At 50.0% G+C, this 26,083-nt stretch overlaps 1 protein-coding gene and 1 pseudogene across 1 annotated transcript in view; one reads left to right on the top strand and one right to left on the bottom strand.

Moving 5' to 3' along the window:
* Positions 1–3,484: 3,484 nt before the first annotated feature.
* On the bottom strand, positions 3,485–3,906 carry LOC116886028 (annotated as a pseudogene).
* Positions 3,907–18,745: 14,839 nt separating this feature from the next.
* The window catches only part of Egln1 (egl-9 family hypoxia inducible factor 1), a 38,695-nt gene continuing 31,357 nt past the window's right edge, over positions 18,746–26,083 (top strand). The window contains 4 exon segments of the mRNA XM_032887656.1: positions 18,746–19,127; positions 19,129–19,258; positions 19,261–19,347; positions 19,350–19,762. Coding sequence (XP_032743547.1) covers positions 18,939–19,127; positions 19,129–19,258; positions 19,261–19,347; positions 19,350–19,762 — 819 coding nt within the window. The 5' untranslated portion in view covers positions 18,746–18,938.

The following is a 26,083-nucleotide window of genomic DNA, read 5'->3' as shown; positions in this document are numbered from 1 at the left end:
TGTGACCAAATGCTTGACCAGGAAGGAAGAGAAGGATTTATTTTTGGCTCACAGCTGAGAGGGTACCATCTACACCAGCCAGGAAGAATGAGGTGGAGCTCAGTGTCAGAGGGTGCAAGGAGACTGCTTGCTCAAGGGTGTGAGAAGGCCTAGAAAGAAACAAAGAGGTTGATTGGGTTAGAACTGGAGCCAGCCTATAACCGTCAAAGTCCATCCCTGTGGCCCTCCCTACCTCTGCAGCCGGCCTCCATGTCCCAGAGGGTCCACAGCCTCTTAGAACATCACCACCAGCCAAGGACCTCCCGAACAGCTGTGTTCAACTCATGGGCCTGTGGGGACAGTTCACAAGCAAAGCAGAAAAAGCTCGAGTTCCATTGTCTTCACTGGGCTGCGGGGAATAAGGCTGTGGTGAGCCTTTTTTCTTCCTTTCTTTCTTTTTACCATTTTTTTTTTACCACCCTGCTTTCCACTCTTTTGGGATATAGGTCCAGAAGTGGGGTTTCTATTTTTAACTTCACTGACACTTCCTGTGTGGAGAGTCTTTCGTTTATGTTTGTCCATAGCAAAGATAAGAAGCTTAAAGAAATTAGGTAACATGTAGGATGGCTGGAAATCTCCCTATTTGGAGCATCGGTTCATTAGACTCAACTGACGGCCCTAAGGGTTGCGGTCACAACCCTGCTGATTCCCTCCCACCTCCACCCCTACACGGTTCAGTTACAGCAGCATCCTTTGCAGTCACCCCAATCCATGGCTGCTCTGTTCTGCACGTTAGCGTTATCTATAAATGCCTTAGAGCAACATCATTTGTTGTGGTTGAGTCTTGAATGAACTCCCGAGTCTTGTGAAGCTCTCTCTCTCCCCTCGGACCTACAGTAGAGACTGCTGTCTCTTGGACGCCGACCTGGAACTTCAGGTCTTGTAAGGACCTTGAAAGTCAGCTCACGGGCAAGCACAACGTAAGCTGGTAGGAACTTCAGGGGCTTCTCTACCTCCACTTAAAAGCTTTATTTCTGGGGCTGTCACAAAGAATCCTGGCATTCGGAGAAAGAGACTCTTCTGATTGGGAAAGGGAGTTCATGATTCTGGAAGAGAGGATCACTTGTCAGCATCTGGTAAGGCATTGGCCTGGTCAGTTTTTAGGGTCAAGCTTATCACCAGGTTCTCCTCTCAAATGTCAACATCATCACCGCAACACACCGTGGGAACTCTCTGGCATCCACAAGATGGCCCAAACGGGAGGTTTCCATCTTACCTCGCATGGAATAGCACCAATGCCCTGATCCAGAGCAGAGCTCTGTCAGATACGTCAGGGTTTGATCAGCTACTGCTTGAGAGCCAGAGCTAGCTCTCCACATGTTTCCGTCAGTAAGGTTTTGATGGAATACAGACACAACATTAAATTACCCAGTGTTCTGCTGCTGTCAGCATGCAATGGCAGAGTTGTGAGGTTGTGACACTGTGTGGACTGCAGGGACCTCCAGGACACGCACACCTACAGTTGTAGGACTTAGGAAGTAGAGGTAGAAGGGTCAGGAAGTGTGAGGCCAACCTGGGTTATGTTAGATTCTAACTCATAAAACCTTCGAAACAAAACCAACCAACCAAACAAGCGAAAACCCAACGCTACAGTGTTTCTATGTTTAATGTTTTTAAATCATGCGAGTCTGTCTGCATCTGTAGGTATGTGCACAGGGGCACATGTATGTAACCTGGGGGATTAGAAGAAGACGTTGATCCCCTGCAGCTAGAGTTGAAGGCTTGTGAGCTGCCTGGTGTGTGTGTTGGGATCCAAACTCGGGTCGTGTGTAAGAGCAACCAGCACTCCCAGCTGAGCCGCCTTCTGGCCTGTTGTACATTGACATTCTACTCAGCCATTGATAGTAAGAGTCTGGCTCCTGAACGTAGCCTGTCTGTGCTTGAACACAGGATCGCCTGTGTGCCCGTCCTCAGCGTGTAAGGGAGGGTCCTGAGGGAGGGCTGGCGCAGTCCTCTGCTTCTCAGGTAGGAAGCAGCAGCAGCAGGTTTTGCTGCCACGCCCACTGATGGCACTAACAGGCCGGGCAGCAGAGCCCTCCAGTTTTCTGGAGTTCTGCCCGAAGTCTCCAGATTTCTCTTTTTAAAAGATGGGGTTTTTTGTTTGTTTGTTTTTGTGGGTTTTTTTTGTTTGTTTGTTTAATTGTGTTGTCTACGTGTGTGTGGGGAGCTATGCATGGAAGTACAGGTGCCCTCAGAGACCAGAAGAGGGTATTAGATCCTTTGGAGCAGTAGAAACAGGCAGTCGTGAGATACCCGATGGGGGTGCCAGGAACTAAATTCCTGGTCCTTCGATGCCCTTGGCGACAATGCCATCCTTCTAGCCAACCAACAGAAACAAGAGAAACAACAATTATTAACATTAGTTTCTCTCTTACATCTATTTATTTTGTGTCTGTGTGGATATGCATGTGTGGAGGTCAGAGAACAACCGGCTGGAGCTGTTCTGCCCTTCTACCTTAAGGGTTGTGCAGTCAAACTCAGGCTGTCAGGATTGAGGGTGGAGCCATCTCACCAGATCCTCTGGCTTTTTTTTTTTTTAATTAAGACTTTTATTTTATGTATGTGAGTCCATCTTCACTGTCCTCAGACACACCAGAAGAGGGAGGGCATCAGATCAGAACTCATTACAGATGGTTGTGAGTCACCACGTGGTTGCTGGGAATTGGACTCAGGACCTCTGGTAGAGCAGTCAGTGCTCTTAACCGCTGAGCCATCTTTCCAGCCCTCCTCTGGTCTCCTTATGAGGCATTTAAGAGTAGGGTAAGCAGCCTGGTGGTGGTAGCACATAGCCACCACCAGCACAAGCACTAGGAGACAGAGGCAGGCAGATTTCTGGGTTTCAGGCCTGCCTGGTCTCGGAGTTTCAGAGTCACACAGTGAAATCCCATCTTGAGGAAGTCCTGTGTGATGAAGCATGCCTGTGATCCCAGCAGTTGGAAGGAAGCGAAGGATCACAAGTTCAAGTCCAGCCTGGGCTACATGAGACCCAATCTCAAAAAAAATAAACTGAAGTTTAAAAAGTAATAGCAATTAATAATAATAATAATAATAATAATAATAATAATAATAAAAGGTGATAAAATGACTCTAGTTGGCAGGGTAGGCTCCATGACCATACACCTAAAAAACAAACAAAAACACCAAAACAAATAACCAAACTTCTCCGGGTTCCATCCCCAGCAACCTCACCTGAGCCCAAATCATGAACCATCCCGGAAGAATCCTCCTCAGTGAAAAGGCCGAGTCACCGACTCCAAAACAAAGCTTTGCTCCCCCTTCTGTTTCTCTTTGACCCTCTCATGTAGCCCAGGTTGGTCCTTGATGCTGGTCCTCTTGTTGGTTTGGTTTTTTTTTTAGCATAAAAATTTTAATTTTTACCTTTAAACCACAGACTACACATGGTTTGCAAAAGGTACCAACAATGATCAGAGAAGAATCGTCTGTCCTATGCCTTGTCCCTTGTCTGATCACTCAGAAATGTAGCCTTCTCAGCTACGGTTGCTGTCGCTTACCGCACTGTTTGTATCCATGTATTCGCCACGGTCCACGTTGCCTTCCACATATATGCGAGCCCCCCTTTCCACACACCGATACTCCACATCTCTGAGGCCTGCAAAACACTGATGGTCTGCGCCCTGTCGTCTATCGACCGACGTCACCGTCCCCTGATCGTCACATCTCATTTGTTGCTAGAGAACATATTGTGACTGGGTTTCTTCCTTCTACCCGTCTCATGACAGGGTCCTGACCTGCTCGCCCAAGGAACTGAACACAATTCAGAGATCGTCCGAGGACCGAACTGCTGGCTGCTTCAGACTCCTGTCTTACAAACTGACAGAAGACCTGTAACACAGGTCTTCGAAACATGGCTTCTGTTTTTCTTACAACCTAACCTTTAGGCTTTTCCTGATGTGCAAGACCAGATGGCTAGTGGCTCTCTTCCGATGCGACCCTCGGGTTACAGGTTTGCAGTCCTGAGCCTGCCGTGGGCACAGACCCTGTCAGAAACCGACCCTTCACTCTGAATTATCTGCTGTGAATGTCTTAGGGTCTTATTGCTGTGAACAGACACCATGACCAACATGAGTTTTATAAAGAACAACATTTAGCTGGGGCTGGCTTACAGGTTCAGAGGTTCAGTTCATTACCATCATGTGGGAGCATGGCAGCATCCAGGCAGGCATGGTGCAGGAGGAGCTGAGTTCTACATCTTCACCCGAAGGAAGCCAGGAACAGTCTGAGCATCCTCAGGCAGCTAGGAGGAGGGTCTCCAAGCCCACCCCTACAGTGACACACTTCCTTCAATAAGGCCACATCTTTTAACAGTGCCCCTCCCTGGGCCAAGCATATGCAAACCATCACAGTAAATTTCTCTACTATGTGAGTATCCCTGCTCCATCTACAATGTTCTCCATGGGTCTACTTCTTTTTAAATATTTATTTATTTATAAATATGAATACACTGTAGCTGTCTTCAGACACACCAAAGTGGGCATCAGATCTCATTACAGATGGTTGTGAGTCACCATGTGGTTGCTGGGATTTGAACTCAGGACCTCTGGAAGAGCAGTCGGGGCTCTTAACCACTGAGCCATCTCTCCAGCCTGGGTCTACTTCTTTTGAAGGATGCTTTTCTGCTCAGGGGCTCTCTCAGAGCCTCCTATTTCAGCTCACGGACTTGGCATTTGCTGAAGTCCGTGTCCAGTTCCCTCCTCCCCCTTCCGTTTTCTTCCTGGCTTATGCCCAGCTCGAACTCCATCATGGCTTTGCGTGTCAGACACCTCCAACACTTCCAACTAACGCTGATAGTTTTACACACCTGGCACTCGTGGCTTTTGCATATTCAACTCAGTTCTAGGCCCTATCCGCCAGCCGGAAACTTACTGCTTTCCTCTCCTTTTTCTCCTTTGCCATCAGACTCAAGACAAAGACAAGTCCAGGTGCCAGTGTGACGGTTAACAAGTTCAGTCTCTGCCTCTCATGCCAGCACTCAGGAAGCAAAAGCAGGGGGAATCTCTGAGTCTGAGGCAGCCCGGTCTACAGAGTGAGTTCCATGATAGCCAGGGCTGCGCAGAGAACTCTCTCTCTGGGGGGCAGGGAGGAAGGTTGCAAACAAAAGAAGTGATAACAAAGTTCAGTCTGCCTCACTTACATCATAGAAAGGGGGCTCTTGTGGGATTTGTTAGTGAGGTTTGTTCTCTCTGTAAACTTCCGACTCCAAGACTCCAAGCAGCTGCTTTCTTCTGCAAGCTCCTCTCCAGTCTGGTTTATATTTTGCTCATTCATCACCATCACCATCACCATCACCACCACCATCACCACCAATGATTGGTATATATATCTCACAGGGTTTCTCTGTGTAATTTAGGGTGTCCTGGAACTTTGTAGAGTTGGTCTGGAACTAAGAGATCCTCCTGCCTCTGCTTCCCAGGTGCTGGGATTAAAGGTGTAGGCCACCACACTTGGCCATTATTTTCAAGTCAAATATGCTCTATGGTACCTTAACCAAACTAAGTTACTCAGCATCTCCCCCTCCCCCCCCCGGAGCTGGGGACCAAACCCAGGGCCTTGCGCTTGCTAGGCAAGCGCTCTACCACTGAGCTAAATCCCCAACCCCGTTACTCAGCATTTCAAGTGCCAAGATTACTAGCATGCAGCGTTACCATGTCAGCTTTTGGGAGACACGGTCTCTCTATGTAGTCCTGGCTGTCCTGGAACTTACTCTAGGTAGGGCTGTCTTTGAAACCAACTTTTTTTTTTTTGGAGTGCAGAACATCGGATCTCGGCCCACATATATGCTAGGCAGCTGGTAGGCAAACAGTCTACCACAGAGCCACACCTCAGCCTCTATTTTTCTTTTCCCAGCTCCTCTGTTCTCTAGGATGTTAGCTGAGCTTCCAAACGCTAACATTCAAATATCCTGGAATATAAAATTTCCCTCACTCTTTCCAAGATGTATGCCTTGGACAATGGAATTCTCATCCTGACCCCAACCCCCAGGGCAGGCCCTGGCTGTGTCCTGAAGATCTGTCTTTGACTCTGACAGCAGCAGGGCTTTAACCTCTAGGAATGTGAGGCCCACATACTTGTGCGGCCCTGTGGCCCATTCATCACTGAGAGGGCGCCATTATCAAGGCTTCACCAGATTTAAAAAAATAAAAATAAATCCTTTTTAAATCCCTAAAGGGATAGCAGTAAGGCTGTACTTAAGTTCCTTTGCTTTCGCTGGTCTGTCTGGAGACCTTACAGTTCTCGAGGTTCCTTTAGAGATCGGCGTGGACTCCTCGGGAAAGCACAGGATTGTTTTCAATGGAAGCTTTTAAATTATTTTGAGACTCAACCGACCTGTTTTCTTCTCTCTTCCTCTCTGTCACTGAGTCTGTTTCTCTCTCTCTCTTCATTTCTTCAGTGGAAGAAAGACGAATTCAAAGAATATAATGTAACCCCAACAGGTATGAAAGAGATACACAAACATGTGGAAAGCCCAGTGTGTGTGTGTGTGTGTGTGTGTGTGTGTGTGTGTGTGTGTGTGTGGTGTGTGGGTGTGTGAGATGGTGGGAGGGGGAGCACTGGGAGGAGTGCAGAGCCAGAGAGGGGAGGAGGCAGCCAGGAACTAAGACCTCCATCTTCCTCCTGGATGAGGCTGAGGCCCACTGCTTTCGAAGGTTTGTTATGATCACTATGCAGGGGAGGAGTGAGAGTTCCAAGCTGACAGTTTATTGTGACGCAGGAGATGAGATGGGGTAGCAGCAGGGAGGCTACCACCCCAGCAACTCAGACACCCACACAGCAGCATCCCTTAGAGGGGCGGTCAGGGAGGGGAGAGCTGAGGGAGCAGACTGGGCAGGAACTGAGTTCTGGGAAGTGTGACTAGCCTGTCCTTCGAAACTCTGTTCTGGGCTGTGTGGTTCTGTTTTATCAGAGCTGGATTCTCACCGAAGGCCAAGTAGGCACCCCACAGACACCTGCACACCCTGGTGATTACGGGACCATCCCACCAGCCAAGGCACAAAAGCAGTCTAGACGCCCACCCACAAACGTGACAGAAGACGTGGGCTCTGTGTGTGTGTGTGTGTGTGTGTGTGTGTGTGTGTGTGTGTGTGTGTGTGTGTGCATGAGTTGTAGAACTTGGGTAGCAAAGCACATTTTACTCAGACGTAAGGAAGGCTGAAGTGATGCCTTCTGCATTGAGCTGGGTGGAACTAGACATCGCTGGGGTTACACGGGCCAGACTCAGAATGGAACAGGTTGCATTTTCTTCCTCATAGACAGAATCTAGATTCCTTGTTTGTGAGACATGCTGAAAGTAAGAAGTGACCAATGGGAGTGGGGACAAGGGAAAGTGATGAAGGTTGGAAAAGGAAGTGTGTGCTTTCTCATATGCAGTCTATATGCAGACACTTGTGCAGGGTGGGAACCATTGGTGGAGAGGAAGGGAACCAGCGAGAGGGGGCAGGGCAGTGAGAGGATTGGGAGAAAAACGCATCATTCATTCCCACGGTGGGAGAATGTCAGAGCAGAACTCCTCATTCTGTTATCGGCTCATTTATCTATTTATTTGGGTTTTTCCAAACAGGGTTTTCCAGGCTGTCCTGGAACTCACATTCACCTACCTCTGCCTCTGAGTGCTGGCATTAAGGGTGTCACCACTGCCCTGCTGATTAACAATTTTAAGATAGAGATGGCTATTCAATCAAGTGAGGCCCTTTTTTTTTTTTTTAAAGATTTATTTATCTATTATATATAAGTACACTGTCACTGTCTTCAGACACACCAGAAGAGGGCATCAGATCTCTTTACAGATGGTTGTGAGCCACCATGTGGTTGCTGGGAATTGAACTCATGACCTCTGGAAGAGCAGTCGGGTGCTCTTAACCGCTGAGCCATCTCTCCAGCCCCAAGTGAGGCCCTTTTGATGCCCTCATCCATGGGGAGCCCGGCTGGCTGGTCTTCAGTCATCAGCTCATGGCCACCACTCTAAAATCCCAACTACGCTCATGCTTCCTTGTGAGTCAACTGGAACTGACTGCTAATGCTTTCCAGTCTGTGTGACACTAACTAGTGTGACACTAACTATAGGAAGTGACCTCAGAGACACAGCACTAGGGGGCTTTTAATACCATCACCAGGTAGGGCTGCTGTATGGTAAAAAACGGAGTAAGCCAGCAGCTGACCGTAACTGGGGTGGGGTGGTAGAGTGGCTGGTTCTGTGTGTCAACATGACACAAGCTGGAGTTATCACAGAGAAAGGAGCCTCCCTTGAGGAAATGCCTCCATGAGACCTAGCTGTAAGGCATTTTCTCAATTAGTGGTCAAGGGTCGGAGGTCCCAGCCCATTATGGGTTGGCCCATCCGTGGGCTGGTGGTTCTGGGTTCTATAAGAGAGCAAGCTGAGCAAGCCAGGGGAAGCAAGCTAGTTATAACATTCCTCCATGGCCTCTGCCTCAGCTCCTGCTTCCTGACCTGCTTGAGTTCCAGTCCTGACTTCCTTTGGTGATGAGCAGCAATGTGGAAGTGTAAGCTGAATAAACCCTTTCATCCCCTGCTTGCTTCTTGGTCGTGATGTTTGTGCAGGAATAGGAACTCTGACTGAGGCAGGTGGGGTCATCAGCAGAGAGCTGGGAAGACAGTGAGGGAATGAGCAGCTAGGACTTTGAGGGTGTCTCTGTGAGACATCAATGGCAGTGAGCCATGAGCAGTGGCAAGGCCTCTACTTCTGGGAGTCGGCACCAACGTCATTAGACTGTAGATGAAATACGGGTGGGAAATTCCCATCTGCCATCTCTCTAAAGATGGCCCTGGATGCTTGCTGGGGTGGTGTCCAGGAAACAACCAGCCCTTGTAGGTCACCCCACAGCCCTTGCCACAACGATGAAGCACCCTCTTTTGGCCACCGACACCCTCTTCTCTCACTTAGGGGCTATCTCCGGTGCCTGTGAAACTGATCATCCAATTGTATCCACACCCCTGACAAACTGTGTGTCCCAAAATGGAACTCGTTTACTCTTGGTTTGGGGCCAGAATCTCAAGTATCCCACACTGGCCTTGAACTTGCTACCTCGTCAAGGGTAACCCAGAGTCTGATTCATCTGGGTTCTTTGGAAAATCGGTTAGATGTCGTTTTGCGGGACAAACACTTTCGAAGGAACGTTTTTTTTTTTTTTTTTTTTTTCCGAGCTGGGGACCGAACCCAGAACCTTGCGCTTGCTAGGCAAGCGCTCTACCACTAAGCTAAATCCCCAACCCCCGGAACATTTTGTTAAAACGTGGACACAGTTGAAAGACCAAGGTAGACTCGTGGAGGAACATTTTCCTGAAGCAGACACAGGAGAGGGGAGGTTCTGCTGAAGCAACCACATGAAAGGACACGTGGTGAAGGATTCTTTGCCAGTGACGCCCATGTATTGGTCCGCCTTATATCGTGTAGTTGAGCTGTATTTGTCAGGACTCTCGGAGTCAGAGAAACGCACCAAGAAAACCTTTTGCTGCTGCGCTGCAGTTTCTTGTTGCTTTTGTGAACTCGGGCTGATTGGCAGAGTGATGTCAGCTGAGACAGACTCGTGCTGAGGCGAGACCCGTGGAGGACACGTGATGTTTGGATGGTATAATTAGGACTCATGGACTTGCTTATAGAGCTAGCTGTGCAAGGCTTGTGCCTCTCAAGTCTTCACTGATCTTTGCTTTGCAGAGAGCGGCACAGCCAAGAACCTCTCCTGGCGTTCCTCTTGGTCTCTCTGGCTGACTTGAGCCTTTGCTGAGGCTTGGCCTTGTCTGTTAGGTCCAGCCTCTGCTGCTGACTCGTGTTATCTCTATCCTATGGAACTAGGCTGCTGGTGTATCCCTGGAGTGTTTGCAAGTGGATCAAGCTGTGTTAACCTGTGAACTGAACTGTCGACCTTTAGACAACACAGACCAGGAGGTGTTCTAAAGAACCATTTCCAAACAGGTCTACTTACCCCAATATCTTTTTTTTTTTTTCCCTACTACTTTTGGTGAGTGGTGGGCTAAAAGGGAGGGGTTAAAGCGTTTGAGAAACATCACTAAAAGTAGGTTTTAAAAGAAATTAAAATCATACCTCACCCCCTGAGGGCTGCTGCTGCAGTAATGACATCACAGCTGGTCTTAGGGGCTGGGAATCAGATCCCGGGGCTTCAAGCACACTAGGCAAGCACTCTGTCTTCTCAGCTATAGCCCCAGCCCCTCACCGACTCTTTATAGATAATACATTCTACACTTATTTATCGTGTATAAGTGCATGGCTTGGCACACCACGAGCTCGGAGAACAACTTGCTGGAGAGTTCTCCACTCTACAATGTGGATTCTGGGGATCAATGTCGGGTCATAGGCCTGGTGACAAGCGTCCTCACATGATGAGCCATCCCGCCGGTCCTCTTGTACCTTCTCATACGAACCACTGGGGAATTTTCTGGTTTGTCTTCGGTAACAATGTTTTCAGCATATTATGGGGCTTGTGAGCAACAGTGCAGCAATGTAGTGGCCTCGCTACACATTTTATTGATTTGGATCCTGAATTAACAATCAAACGTGGTCTATGACAACAGCGGGGTTGGCATTGAGGATAATAGCAATCCCTGGAAGAGCTTGGTAGAAAGCAAACAGGAGCTTAAATGGCCCTGAGGAAAGCCACATCACCAACTCGGCCTCTGTCCAGTCCACCGTTTGGGGAGCAGGGCCTATGCATATGTTAGCACTATGTCTTCCTCAACTGCACCCCACCTTTTTTTGAGACTGAGTCTTTCTTTTTTAAAAAAATATTTATATGAGTACACTGTCGCTGTCTTCAGACACACCAGAAGAGGGCAGCAGCTCCCATTACAGATGGTTGTGAGCCACCATGTGGTTGCTGGGACTTGAACTCAGGACCTCTAGAAGAGCAGTCGGTGCTCTTAACCGCTGAGCCATCTCTCCAGCCCAAGACTGAGTCTTTCACTGAACATTTAAGTCCTTTCACTGTCCGAGCTGGACTGGCTGGCTTGAAAGCTCCCAGGGTCCACCTTGGCTGCCCATGCCCCAGAGTTGGGCTTCTAAGGCCGATGCCATTGCACTCCCTTTTACATGGGTGTGTGGTCTAAAGTCGGGTCCTTCCACTTACTTGCTCTCTGAGCCAGATCCACAGCTTTTCTCTGCCATGTTGAGACAGGATCTCTTGTAGCCCTGGCTAGCCTTGCAGCAAAGGACAACACTGAACTCATCCTCCTGCCTCAGCTTCTCACATACTGGAACCATGGGCCCGTGTCATTCCTCTAGGTTCTGACGTCATTTCCCACATTTTACAGTTTGGTGCTTTTTGAACATTTTGAAAGATTTTATTTATTTATTTATTTATTTATTTATTTGTTATTATTTTGAGAAGAGAATCTCACTACGTAGACTTGGCTGGCCTGGAAGTTGTTATATAGACCAAGGTAGGTATATGTTTATAATCCTAGTACTTGGGAGGTAAAGCAGGAAGGTCAGGAGTTCAAGGTTACCTTCAGCTCCACAGTGAGTTTCATTCCAGTCAGTTTACAGGAGTTCCTGTTTTAAAAACCTAACAAAATGAAGTAAGATCAGTAGATGGCCCAGCAGGTAACAGTATTTCCTGCCAAGCCTGATGACCGGAATTAGATCCTGGGAAGTCAGACGGTAAGAGAGAATTAGGTAGCCGTCTTCTGAGGCTACACAAGCACGTGTGCTCCTCACTGCACATGTGTAGCAATAAGTCATACACATGCACCAAAATCAACCCACAACAAGAGAAAAGGCTGGGTGCAATTGCCAGCACCTTTAATCCCAGCCCTTGGGGGCAGAGGCCAGTGCATCTCTGTGAGTTCCAGACCAGGCTGCTCTGTATAGCAAGTTCCAGGACAGTTAGAGCCACATATTGAGACCTTGTCTCAAAAAAGCAAAACAAAGCCAGCCTTAAAAATGTACATTATAGGGCTGGAGAGATGGCTCAGTGGTTAAGAGCACTGACTGTTCTTCCGGAGGTCCTGAGTTCAAGTCCCAGCAACCACATGGTGGCTCACAACCATCTGTAATGAGACCTGATGCCCTCTTCTGGTGTGTCTGATGACAGCTACAGTGTACTCATATACATAAAATAAATAAATCTTTAAAAAAAAAAAAAAGTACATTACAGGGACTGGAGAGATGGTTCAGTGGTTAAGAGCACTGACTGCTCTTCCAGGGGTCCTGAGTTCAAGTCCCAGCAACCACATGGTGGCTTTATAACCACCTGTAATGAGATCTGATGTCCGCTTCTGGTGTGTCTGAAGACAGCTACAGTATACTTATATATAATAAATGAATAAATCTTAAATGGATATCACATGTAATCAATCCATAAAACACGTTTATTTGGTGATAATGGAACAGACTCTGGGGCAGCGGTTGTCAACCTTCCTAAGGCTGTGGCCCTTTAAGACAGCTCCTCGTGTTGCGGTGACCCCCCCCAGAACAGAAAATTATTCTTCCCTTGCTACTTTATAAGTGTACTTTTGCTGGTTATGTACCAAGAGCTGATATGCGAGCTGTCTGATGTGTGGCTGGGAAAAGGGGCTGTGACTCACAGACTGAGACTGCTCTGTGGAGACAAAATGTTTTGGGGCCACAGATGCCGGCACCGAGCAGTCTTGCCGGGTGCCCACGTGCCTTAATAAAGGGCCCGTGATTAACTGGGAGGGAAATCTTACTCAACCACAGCTCTCCTGCAAGCCAATCTGTGGCTGTCCGCAAGACACACTGCCACCTGCTTCGGCCTCCACCGTCACCCCAGTATTTTGAGGAAACCTGAAGGTCAGTCCGGCATTCTTCCTGTGAGGATTCACAAGCAGCAGACAGAGTTATCAGCAGAGAAGTATGCTTGTTGTCTCTCTGCTCAAAATGCCTCTTTTGGGCGTGGAGGCACAACCCTGTCATCCCAGTACCCCGGAGGTCAGGGAAGGAGCGTCACTGCAAGCATGAAGGCTAACCTAGGCTACACAGTGAGACCCTGACTCAAAACGACTCAGTGAATGTCACGGGGCTGGGAACGTACCTCGGCCAGGAGAGTGCTCACTTAGCTTGAAGCCCCGAGTTCTGCTCTCAGTGCTGAGTAACCCAGGCCTGGTGCCCCACACTGATAATCTACCACTTAGGAGGTGGAGGTAGGAGGATTAAGAAATTTTAAAGTCATTCTTTTTTTTTTTTTTTTTTTTTTTAACTTGAGTATTTCTTATATACATTTTGAAAAGTGTTATTCCTTTCCCGGTTTTGGGCAAACATCCCCCTTCCCCCAAAGTCATTCTTGAGTATATAGTAAATCTGAGGCCAGCCTGGGCTACACAATATTATCTCAAAGAATTACACACACACACACACACATATATGGCCCAGCAAAAATGGCTCGGTAGGCACAAAGACACTTGTCGCCAAGCCTGAAAACGTGAGTTGGATCCTTGGAACTCACATAATGGAACAAGAGAAACAACTTCCACAAGACCTTTTTTTGACCTACACACACACACACATACACACCACACACATACACACCACACACACACACACACACACATACATACGCACACACACATACACACACACACACACACCCACACCACACACACACGCACGCACACACACCACACACACACACACACACACACACACACACACACACACACACACACACACACCACACACACACACACACACACACACACACACACACACACCAAACACACATACACACACACACACACACACATACACACACACACACGCACACACACACACACACACACACACACACACACACACACACACACACACACACACGCACACACACACACACACATACACACACACACACACACACGCACACGCACACACATACACACACACACTCACACCACACATATACATACGCACACACACATACACATACCACACACCCACACCACACACATACGCACACATTCGCACACACACACACACACACACACACATCTTTCTACATATCCCTGACTATCCTGGAACTCACTATGTAGAGCAGGCTGGCCTCAAACTCACAATGGTCTGCCTACCCCTGCCACCTGAGTGTTGGGATTTTCATCGTGCGCCATCGTGCCCAGCAGAACATTTTCTTAAAGAAAAATTTTAACAAACGGTAAGTGTAAACTTTTTTTATTATTATTATTTCTTGGCAACTTAAAAACCCCAAACTGTTAAGGTTTGGTCACTGGTGCACTTTCCTGGACGTAAAGTCTCACGGAAGGGTTTATTTTCACTAGAGACAGGCTCGCAGGAAGGAAGCTCACCGTGTGCCCGGCAGATCCCCTTTCATGGACAGCAGGTGCTGCTTCCAGCCACACCCATGTGTGTGTCCCAAAACCAGAGTTAGAAAATGGCTGATTTCCAGCCCTTTCCCCAGAACTCGGAGACTGTCTTCCTGTTTATCTTGGTGACATGCCTATGCTATACTGGCCCTCTGCATCACGCTCACACAGAATGGTCACACGGAGAAGCCAGAGGTCCTTAGTCACGATCAGGCATTCCGTTCCTCGAGTAGAACGACACTATGCTACGAGTGTTTAATGATTTTCAGGATTCAGGACACATTTAATCATTTAATATTTTAAGAAACGGGACTCGGGCCTGGAGAGATGGCTCAGTGGTGAAGAGCACTGGCTGCTCTTCCAGAGGTCCTGGGGTCAATTCCTAGCACCCACAGGGCAGCTAACAGCTATCTGTAACTCCCATTCCAGGGGATCTGACACCCCCACACAGACATACATGTAGTCAAGTCACCAATATACATAAACTAAAAATAAAACAAATTTAAAAAGAAAAGAAAAAAGAAAACTGAACCCAGCCAGGTGGTGGCGGCAGCAACTGATTCCTGGACTTGGAAGGTAGGCGGGGGTCTCTGTGAGTTCAAGGCCAGCCTGGTCTAGAGTGAGTTCCAGGACAGCCAGGACTACACAGGGAAATGCTGTCTCGTAAAACAAACAAAACAAAACAAAACCCAAAACAAAAGTCCTTTTACTTCATGGGCTTCCTGAAGAGCCTAGCCTATTTCCGTGTGTTCTGTGTGTGTGTGTGTGTGTGCATGTGCATGTGTGTGTATGTATATGTGTATGTATGTGTATGTGTGTGTGTATGTGTGTGTGTGTGTGTGTGTGTGTGTGTATGTGGGAGGCTGAGTAATTCAGAGTGTGGCAGGAGGATCCTGAATGAGGCCAGCCTGGGCTACAAAAGACACTGCACATGTCACGCCTTCTCTGTCATCAAGCTGCACTGCTCAATGTTTTTCCCTCATTACTTCGAGACTTTGGGCCTCACTCACTTGTCTAGGCTGACCCCGAACTTGCTCTGTAGCCCAGGCACATTCGATAGGCAAGAATTCAACTTTCAATTCTCCTGCCTCAGTGCTCCAATCAGCTGAGCTGACAGGAACACGCCACCATCACTGCCCCTTGATGATGCCCACTCTCAGCCTTGTGTCTGCCTCGGACTCTTCTGTCTGCGCTCATTGCTTCCTAACTTAGGGGAGCCCCTGCCAAGAACGAAGAGTGGCCACAGCCAATCAGCTGTGGACCAGGCTGTCATGTAGGAGCCGAGAAAGTGGCACTTCCTTTAACTCTTCAGTCTGTTTCCGCCATGTTGCTCTTGACTGGGCCCAGGCAGGCATTGCCTGACAGGCAGCTCCCATGTCATTCCTCTCACCTTCTGTTCAATGGCCCCTCTACCACTTCCTACTTCCTAGCCTGACCTTTGAGACAGTTTTATGCTGACAGCTACAGCTACCGTGGTGATGGCAGCCCAGACTCTTAACCAAGCAACTTAGCCCGTGGTGTGTTTACCAAGACCTCCTGGAATGAGAATTAGTGCCTAAGTCATCAACCTACAGTAACCACAAAGTCCAAATTTTGGAAACACTTGAAGCAAATATTTTGTATTTGACCATATATTATATATAATAAATATATTTATTTTTTTCTTTTTTTAATAATATATATGTAATACACACACACACACACACACACACACACACACACATGCACACGCACGCACGCACGGATTTTATGTGCCCTGGAACTGGAGTTACAGTTGTGAGCAGCCACATGGGTGCTGGGACTTGAACACAGGTCCTTTGGAAGAATAATCAGTGCTCTTAACGACTGAGCCATCTTTCCTGCCCCCAATACTTGACTTTCTAGTAACTGTATATGTCTGTGATTCTATATGCTTAATTGCAACAAGTTAACAGGAGTTTCTGGACTATTTGCCTTTTGAGATCCAGGCTGGCCTGGAACTTGAAACTCAGAACTGACTCAGCTTCCTAAGTGTGAGACTTATGTCATGTATGTAAACCATGACTGATTCTGTTAGCTAAAATCTCAAGGTTGATTATCAATTAAAAAAAAAAAACCATGTAGAGAGGTAAACCGAATGTTAACCTTGGGAGAAACTGTTGAGATCAGCGGCTTAGTGGAAAAAGGTACTTGTAGCCGTGACTGACACCTTGAGCCTGGGCCTAGAAGCCCATGTGACCAAAGGGCAGAGCTTACTCCAGAAAGTTGTCCTCTGACCTCCAGATGCACTGTGGGGTGTACATGCTCACATGTGTACACATACACCCTAGACTAATAACCTGTAATAAAAAATAAAGTTCCTGGACTACGGGGGCAATTTTAATACCTACGAGTAAGTAAATATAGAATTGTAACAAGTACCCTGTTTGCTGTTTCCTACCAAGAGCAGTTCCTATGCTTATGAACTTTTTTTTTTTTGAACTTTTTTTTTTTAAAGTGTACCTTACCTATGCTAGCAAAAAGAGGCTAAGAACTATTTGATTCTACTTGTATGTACTTGTACTTTTGTTGGGGAGGAGGTTCTCGGGGATCAGAGTTAGGACCCCAGGCATCTAGCAAAGACCTACATGAGCCACAGGCCCAGCCCGCTTCCTATGTTTAATTTATGCGTTTCAGAAAATATTTTCTCTGGTCCTGGGAATTGAACCCAGGCCTTTACATACATCAAGCAAGCACTATACCCCTGAAATACACCCCCAGATCAAAACGGCTTTTTATTTTTGCCTTGGGAAGGATCTCCTGTAGCCAGGGTAGCCTCTGTGTAAGTAGGGATAACGCCATCTCTCCCAAGAGCTGGCATTACGGATTTGTAACACCACGTTCCAGCTTCGAAGTTATCCCTAAAGTTTATGTTTGTAGGTCACGGGTCATCATGCTTACATTTCTTAGTTGCTTTGCTTGCAATTTCATCCAAGCAGCAGAGGTTGCAATTCCTGTGTTCCCCTGCACCCAAACAGGGCCATTTTCAACTCTAGGCTGTTTGTCCCAATGGCTACACTCAAGTATTCCTCCCCACCCCCACCCCCAACCACGTGTACATTATGACAATGTTTGCGTCTGGGGAGGTCTTTCCTTTTTGGTTGTGCTTTGGAGGCAGTGTGACCTAGTCGAGCTCTGAAGCCCTGGCTGCCGCGGAACCAACCGCGTAGAGCAGGTTGGTCCTGAACCTGTACAGCTCTTGCTTCCCCCTCTGCAGCTCCAATTAGAGCAGGCATTTATTTCCCTTGCCCCAGCCCCATTCTTTACTCTCACAAGTCACAGTTGGAAACGAAAAGTCTCTGGTTTGTTTCCGCGGCTTGTGTATGTGTGTCTGAGAAAGGGTCTCTGTCCTAGAACTCACTTTGTAGACTAGGCTGGGCCCAATCTCACAATGACCCTCCTGCCTCTGAGTGCCAGCATTAAAGCTGGTCGCCAGCGTGCCAGGCTCTGTGAGATTTTAAGGTTTCATAAAAACAAAACAAAACGAAACGAAACAAAAAAATCCACCAACTAGTGTGTTCATCTCAATCCCCAACACTGAAAACAAACAAAATGAAGGTAAGTGATCTGGCAAAGAGGGCTAACGCTAATCACCTTACCATTTTGGCAGAAGAGGTAGGAGAGGCTACGTCCGAGGACTACCGGGCTGCGTCTCAAGACAACAAAGAAAGCCCGTAATAATCCTCGTAATTCTGCAGATACTATTGTAGATTCTAATGCGAGATTTTAACTCCGTGTGCAGAGTCGTTCACGGACTACGCTCTTGAGAGCTTCAGGCTTGAGTGCCGATCTGGAACCGAGCCCTGATTACCTTACTTAACCCAGGAGGTCTCGAACCGGAACCGGGAGAAATCTCAGAGTTTAAGGACCGCAGAAAAGCAAAAACAAACAAAGCAAAGCCAGAACCGGGCCGGCGACTGCAAGAGCCGGCCCCGGAGCAGGCTGCCCGGGGGGGGGCCTTTGTTGTGCCCTCCACGGCCTCCGGGGAGCAGCAGACCCGGAGCGCGCGACGGCGGTCCCGGAGCTCGGAGCGGCCCAGAGCTCCTGAGCTTCCGTTTCCTCCTCCGCGAGACCGAGGTGGCCGAGGCAGCCCCGGAGCGCGGCCCGTGGGCCCCGACAGGCAGGTGGAGTCGCGCGCGCGCGCGCGCAGGCAGGCGACGCGCGCCCCAGGGCGGAGCCGCGAGGCGGAGGGAGGGCGGAGGAAGCGGCGCGCCCGCCCGCTGGGCCCGGCCCGCCGCGTGCGCGCGGCCCCGCCCTCTCCGCCCGCGCGCCGGGTCGCCGGGGCCGTGGTGTACGTGCAGCGCGCGCGGAGCGAGTGGCGCCCGCAGGCCCGCGCCCTGCCCGCCCGCCCCTGACGCAGCCGGCTGGGCCCGCCCGCCCAGGGCGCTGTGCGCCGCGCAGGCCGCGCTCTCTCCGGCGCGATGCGGCGCTAGGCGGCCCGGGGCGAGGCAGGCGAGGCCAGGGCGCGCGCGGCCTCCCGCAGCGGGCGGCGGCCCCGGGCGGGCGCCCCGACGGCCCCGCCGCCGCCCCGCTCCCGGCCCGCGGCCCGCCCTGCCGCGGCCATGGCCAGTGACAGCGGCGGGCCCGGCGTGCTGAGCGCCAGCGAGCGCGACCGGCAGTACTGCGAGCTGTGCGGGAAGATGGAGAACCTGCTGCGCTGCGGCCGCTGCCGCAGCTCCTTCTACTGCTGCAAGGAGCACCAGCGCCAGGACTGGAAGAAGCACAAGCTGGTGTGCCAGGGCGGCGAGGCCCCCCCGCGCGCAGCCCCGCGCCAGCGCAGCCCGCGTCGCGCCCCCGCCCGGTGGGGCCCCCGGAGCCGCGCGCGCCGGCGGGGCGGCCCGGCGAGGGGACAGCAGCACGGCGGCCTCGCGCGTACCGGGCCCGAGGACGCGGCGCAGGCCGGGAGCGGCCCCGGCCCGGCAGAGCCCAGCTCCGAGGATCCTCCGCCTAGCAGGTCTCCGGGCCCCGAGCGCCCAGCCTGTGCCCAGCGGGCGGCGGCCCCGGGGAGGCGCTGAGTCCCAGCGGAGGGCTGCGGCCCAACGGGCAGACCAAGCCGCTGCCCGCGCTGAAGCTGGCGCTGGAGTACATCGTGCCGTGCATGAACAAGCACGGCATCTGCGTGGTGGACGACTTCCTGGGCAGGGAGACCGGGCAGCAGATCGGCGACGAGGTGCGCGCCCTGCACGACACCGGCAAGTTCACGGACGGGCAGCTGGTCAGCCAGAAGAGTGACTCTTCCAAGGACATCCGGGGGGACAAGATCACCTGGATCGAGGGCAAAGAGCCCGGCTGCGAGACCATCGGCCTGCTCATGAGCAGCATGGACGACCTGATCCGCCACTGCAGCGGGAAGCTGGGCAACTACAGGATAAACGGCCGAACGAAAGTAAGTGGCTGGGGCTCGCGCCCGAAGGAGGGTCTGTGAGGACCACCCACCCACTCCCCCGCCCGCGAGGCCGGCGCTCTGCTTTAGCGTGGCTCCTTTTGTCCCTGTAGTACTCTTAGCCACAGTGCAGAGCCTGCCGGAGCCTTGGTCACTCGTGGGGGGCGTTGGGGTGCCAGGTACATCTGGTCTGGGCGATGCATCTTGTCTGTGTGCCTAAGCTAGTTAAAAGCCCCGCGGTTTTCAGCGCGCACCCGGCTCTGATTGAGAGCCAGACACTGTGTTTAGCCGGGACTCTTGTCAGCTGCCCCCAGAAAGGTCCATTTAAAAGCCTGTGGTCGGAAGAGTCCCTGTATTCAGGAAAAGCTTGTCGGCCTGCTCCCCTCCCCCTTGTAGCTTTATCTTGCTGGCTGTCCCCACTGTTTTGAAACCCACCACCAAACCGGGAAAGAGGTGTTTCCGTTCCCAGGGCTCCTAGTAGGTAGGTTACGCTCAGAACACAGGTTTCCTCTATTCGCTTTGTTAATGTGATTCTCCCGTTGAAAACGAGTTGCTCCTGTGGCTTCCTGGCTTGTTTATTATTCATTTATTTTTAAAAACAAAACCGACACGGAATTGGAGGTCAGAGGGCTCCTTTTAACCTTAGGTTTGGTGGGATTTTTTTTCCTCCTTCTTTCTCTCACTGTGGCAGTTCCTTCCAGTCTGCTGCTCCCTCCCTCCTGTGGCAGACGGCGGTTCTCCACTTTCCTTCCCAGATCTAAATCTGTTCTTTGTATTCAGTCACCCAAGGCACCCTGATCCACCCCTCCTTCCACAGTCAGTCCGAGTTTTGGGAGGTTTTGGAAAACCCTGACACACAAGTTTGTACACACAAACTCTTCCCAGTAATTGCTGGTCGTCTGGGTTTTTGAACTACGTTGAAAGCCACACGGGGACTGTCAGACTGGGCATGTTGAGGGGGGAGAGAAATATAAGGAACGCAATGAGAAACCCAATTTATTACTACAAACTCGGTCCTGGATGGGAGCACCTGTCTCGGTATCAAGTGGCCTCGGGAAAAGTCGCTTAAAATTAAGCCTCACGGTAGAGACGTAGCGCAGGTGACAGTGTGCTTGCCTGAGTTTGATCCCAGCAGTGTGGAAGCCATGCCCCGGACTTCTGCGATCCTCTTTCTCTGGAGGAGGATCAGAAGTTTAAGGTCATGTGTTCTGCAACAACGTCCCCAGTTGGAGGGCAGCTTGGTCTATGTGCGATCTTGTCTCCCTGAGTGCACTAAAGCTGGGAGGGCAGTAGAAGTCGGATTGGACCCGGTGTGGGCTTTCTATGCGTTTCCACTTTATTTAAAAAGACACCTGGATGTCACCATTCACCCCAAGATGGAGTTACTACTGTTGGGGGGGACAGTGTGGCATGGGAGGTGAAGCCAGGAAGGTGGTTTCCCTCAGCCTCAGTGGATCTGCGTTCCTTAGGCCGGGTAGTGGCAGGCTTCTTCCCCTCCTTCCTCCTGTGTTCTTAGGGAAGAGGCAACAGACAGCCTGGCTCTGAGGGCAGTAGGTCTCCTGGGATGAGGTTGGGAAATGGACACCCTCTTTCCTCACGGGTTGAGGTAGCTGGAGGAACTGTCCTGATTTAAGTCTCTTGCCCGGAGGAGGCCTAGGGGACCAGCCTAGCACCAGGGAGGATGGGCTCCTCCTCAGGATTTGAGCTCACACTTTTCATTCATTTGGGGTCTGTGGGGACAATTTTAGGGACTTCCTTCCATGTCTTAAAAAATTACAGGTATTACTTATTTTCTGTGCGTGCACGCATGCGTACGTACGTGCAGAGGTCAGGGGACAGCTTTCTGGAATTAATACTCCAGAACTCGAGTGGGTCCTGGGGATGGAACTTAAGTCATCAGACATGGCACAAGTACCTTTCCCTCCAGAGTCACTGCACCAGTTCCTCGTTGAACTTTTCGACTAAAAAAAGTTGGGCAATCATGTTTGAACATGTAATTTAATTACTTGTTAAAAGGGAAAAAAAGTATTGCTTTTGGGCACTTAGATACCAGTCACAACTCTTGAGCAAGCAGACTGCATCGGGCTGCAAACTAGGCTGAGTATAGCCAATGTCATCGCGATCTCACTGTTGGACAGTGAGTAGCTTCCCTGACTTAACTATTGGGGTAAGAGTCAGGTCATGCTAGGCCAGGGCCCACCATTTAGGCACCTGAGTCAGATTCAAGCTAGACTCTAAGCCCCTGTTTGCCTTCATCTCTAAGGGATTTTTTGTTTTGTTTTTCCAGACAGGGTCTCACTGTGTAGACCAGGCTAGCCTTGAATTCACAGCTCTGCCTCCGCCTCCTAAATGCCGGGGGCGTGTGGCACTCTCTAGTTTTGATAGACGTTTCTGTTGATGTCGAGAGAGTATGTCATCGGTACTGCAGGTCTGGCTGTGTAAACTTTTTTACCGATACAGAGTTTGCTTCACGTACGTAAAAGCAGTTGTGTGCTTAGTCTCTACGCTATACTCTTTTAAGTCTGTCCCTAAGGGGTTATCTGAATGACGCTGTCCAGTTTGATTGCCTCTGCGAGCGTTATCTCTTGTCTTTGTCCTATGAGAGCTGTTAACGTTTCCTACCAGTGTGTGTTTCTCACTTGAGCTATTGGAGCAGGTAGTGGCTGTCAGTGCGTGGTCCCCACCTCAGAGTTAGAAGAGGTGAGGGGAACGTTTCCCTCACCGGGAGTTCTGTAAGGTACCGGGGTGCTTTTTATTATTTAAAAAAAAAAAAATTTATGTGCACAAGTGTTTTGTCAGCATGTCTGTCTGTCTGTCTGTGCGTCTGTGCCCCACACGTGCACAGTGCCCAGTGCCCAGTGTAGGCCAGAAGAGGGCGTGGGATCCCGCTGTGTTGGTGCTGGGAATTGAACCCAGGTCCTCTAGAAGAGCAGCCAGTGAATGATCTTAACCACTGAGCCATTGCTTCAACCCTCAAATACCGGGATTTAAGTCAGGTCTTCCAGCCGAGCTATGAGTTCTCTGTCACATCATCTACACATCCGTGAGTGCACGGTCATCAAATTGTGAGACCTTCCAGGTTCCCCTTCCCCAGTGTCTGCCTCAGACATGCGCATCTGGCCACCGGCTTCTCCTCTGTCTTAAAAAGAGGAAACCCCGAGGGAAGATGAAGTAATACAGGAGAAAACCAGAAACGTGATTGTTGCGACTGATGTCACCCACCTCCACTCTCCACCCTCTCTGGGATCCTCACCCTTTTCTTGCCCTTAAGCTGCCCTTTGACCTCTTAGCCTTTCTCACATCCTTCCTTCGGGAAGGCTAGAGGTAACGTCATCAGCAGGGAGCCACAGTCTTCCCTTGTACACAGCAAGGTCTGAGGATTATCAGAAGCCACAGGCTCTGTCTCTGGGTAGAGAGACTCGGGAGCGGGGGAGCACTGTGCTTGTCTGCTGCAAGATGTCATTAAGGTTACTGCAACCCCAGGTGTGTGGTGCAGCAGGTTGCTCAAGGCCCTGCAAAAAAAAAAAAAAAAAAAAAAAAAAAAAAAAAGGAGGCTGAGGCAGGAGAATAGTGTCTGAGGCCAGCCTGGGTTGCACAGATACCCTTGTCCAAAAATACCCAAAGCAAACCAGTAAAGAGTGAAACTTCCAGAATTACAACATGTATAATGTTTTTAAGACTTAATATCTCATATGTTCACTTGAGAATGTATGTAAAGGAAAGATGTTGGGGATACAGGTGACTGGGGGAGCACCTGCCTGGGAGCATCTGCCTGGCACATGCCAGGTGCCCAGGTTCAATCCCCAGGACTTCCAGAGGAGAGGGAGGGAGGGAAATAGGATGAGAGCAGCAAGCACCTTATAGTACTCAGAGTTTTCTGTGCTGGGGTTATAATTAGTCAGCTCTGGGAGGCTTTTAGAGCAGAGAACAGGATGAGAACAGGATGAGGACAATCCTGCTGCTTTATTGCGCCTGCCACAGAGAGGGGTGGCAATCCTCTTAGGTGACAAAGCCCTGCACGGAGTCAGATGCATCCTGGACTTGTGCTGCCCTTGGGCTCCGAGAGAAGCCTCCAGACCTGAAGAGAGGTAAATCTATTTGTCATCCCAGAAAGAACAGAACCAGACCAGGGCTTCCTTCCCTCATACTTCTGCCCTCTTCTCATCCTCCCGGAATTCCTAACCACTTTGCCCCTTTAATACCTCACATAGTGGTGACCTCCAGCTTTTTGCTACTCTGTAGCTTGTTTCGCTACTGTTGTGAATCATAGCGTAAATATGGGGTGTGCGGCCCCCCAGAGAGTTAGTGGCAGCCCACAGATTGAGGACCTCTGTCCCAGCACCTTCGCCATGGAAATAAGAGTGGCTGGCCACTGCTGCATCCGATGGAAGAGTAAAGCAGTCGTCCTGTGTGCAGAAAGGCTGAGAGGTTTGGGGCCTGGCTGATCCCAGCCAGCTCAGTAGAAGATGGTCCGTAAAGAAGTTGAGAGGTTAAAGAAGTGGGACAGCCATGATGGTTCACATCTTTAAACCCGGCACTTAGGAGGCAGTGGCAGGTGGATCTCTGAGTTTCAGGCCAACCCGGTCTATATAGGGAGTTAGAGTCTCACTGTGGAGACCCAGCTGGCTTGGAACTTGCTTGTAGACCAGGCTATGCTCAAACTTAGAGGTCTAGCCACTATCCTTTCGTTTAGAGATCTCAGTTTTCCCTGTCTTGTGAGCTGGGGAAAAAAACTTAGATGGGTTTTGACCTAACCACCTGGTACGCAAGCGTGTGCGTGAGTGTGAGAGGAAGGACTTTGGAGCCATTAGTGACAGCCAACCCCCTCCTCTGTCTGCAATGGGCCCTTTTCCTACAGAACTGACTTGGCCTCATTTTTTTTTTTTTTCCTTTTCTGGAGGAACTGATCGTACATGACACACTTTATGCTTCTCTCTGCAAACGCCAGTCTGACACTTTAGCTTGACCTTCTTTTCCACTGCATCTGTCCCGTTGCTGTTGGAGGGAGCTGTGTCACCTGAAGCAGGGCCTCCTGTTCTTGCTCCTCCAGAAGAGGGACCTGTCCTCTTCCCCCCTTCCTCCTGGGTTTTGAAGCCTGTGCTTTCTGGCCTCCTTGGGTTGATGTTAACAGCTTGGCTGTTTTATTTAATTTCTCACCATTCGCTCTCACAGATTCTTTTCTGGTGCAGGGGAATGAACTTCCTTGTGAATGCCCAGAGAGCTCTCAACACTGAGACGGGAATTTCATGTAGCCGAGACGGGCCTCAGACTTGCTAAGGAGCCCATGCTGGCTTTGAACTCTCAGTCCTTTCCCTTCCACCTCCAGAGTGCTGGGACTATAGGCGTGCACCACCATGCTCTTAGTGTTCATAGCTTCTTTGTACGGCTGTGTTTGTCCCCATCTTTTTTTCCTGCAAGGTCCGTGTTCCACACCTGGGATCATCTACAGCTGCTTGGGATGCTCTGTCATTTACTGTGTGGTCCTCACGGCTTGCCCTTGGCTCTCCCTCTGCTCTACCCCCAGCCACTCCAATCTTGTTGTAAGGTAAACCCACCAAAGACCACCCCACGGACTCCTTAAAGCCTAAAGGAAAGTCTTTATTGCCAGCCTGCTGCATGAGGAATTTTCCCAAGTCACGAAGCCCTGAGCCTTGCAGTTCTTTGTCTTTAATACAAAAAAAAAAAAAAATTTCCTGGTTGACACACATCAGTTATTAAGAAGTGGAACTGCAGAAGCCAGAGTGCCAGGTTAGTACATTCGGAGAGAGTCTCTTTGTTCTAGGTGTGGCAGGGGTTGGAGCCTGTGCACTGGGTGTTAAGGTCAGAGTGGTGTCTCTAACATGGAGGCAGTCGTGTTGCAGTCTGGGGGCATGCTGCGTTCTAAAACAAAATCCTCACAGACAACGTCACCAGAGTCTTTCCCTACCAGTTGATTTCATTTCACATTCCCTAGTTCAAATTCGACCTTTTCTTGGGGTTATACACAGCTGAAGGATGTCCTGGGCCAGGGTCTTTGCTCTATGCTGTGCCTGCAGAAGGACCTACACTTGTCCCCAACCCTGTTTCTGGCAGGTTCTGCTATTGCCAGGAAGGGCTTAGGTTCCCGGCCACAGAGGGGGCAAGTCAGAAAGCCACGGAGAAGCTTCCAAGGGCCTAAGGCCCCCGTCTTTCTAACTTATCATGGGGGTATCCCCTCCCTTGCACCCTGTCGTTATAATTGATTTACGCTGTGCCGGTTAATGATAGCTTATCCTTAAGCGTGTGCCCACGATGATTCATGGTCTGCGGTTCAACCCTGTCTTCATTGTCTCTTTCTGTTCAGAG

Source organism: Rattus rattus, chromosome 17, assembly GCF_011064425.1.
Source record: "Rattus rattus isolate New Zealand chromosome 17, Rrattus_CSIRO_v1, whole genome shotgun sequence".
Classification (NCBI taxonomy): domain Eukaryota; kingdom Metazoa; phylum Chordata; class Mammalia; order Rodentia; family Muridae; genus Rattus; species Rattus rattus.
This window is presented reverse-complemented; position numbering and strand designations above follow the sequence as displayed.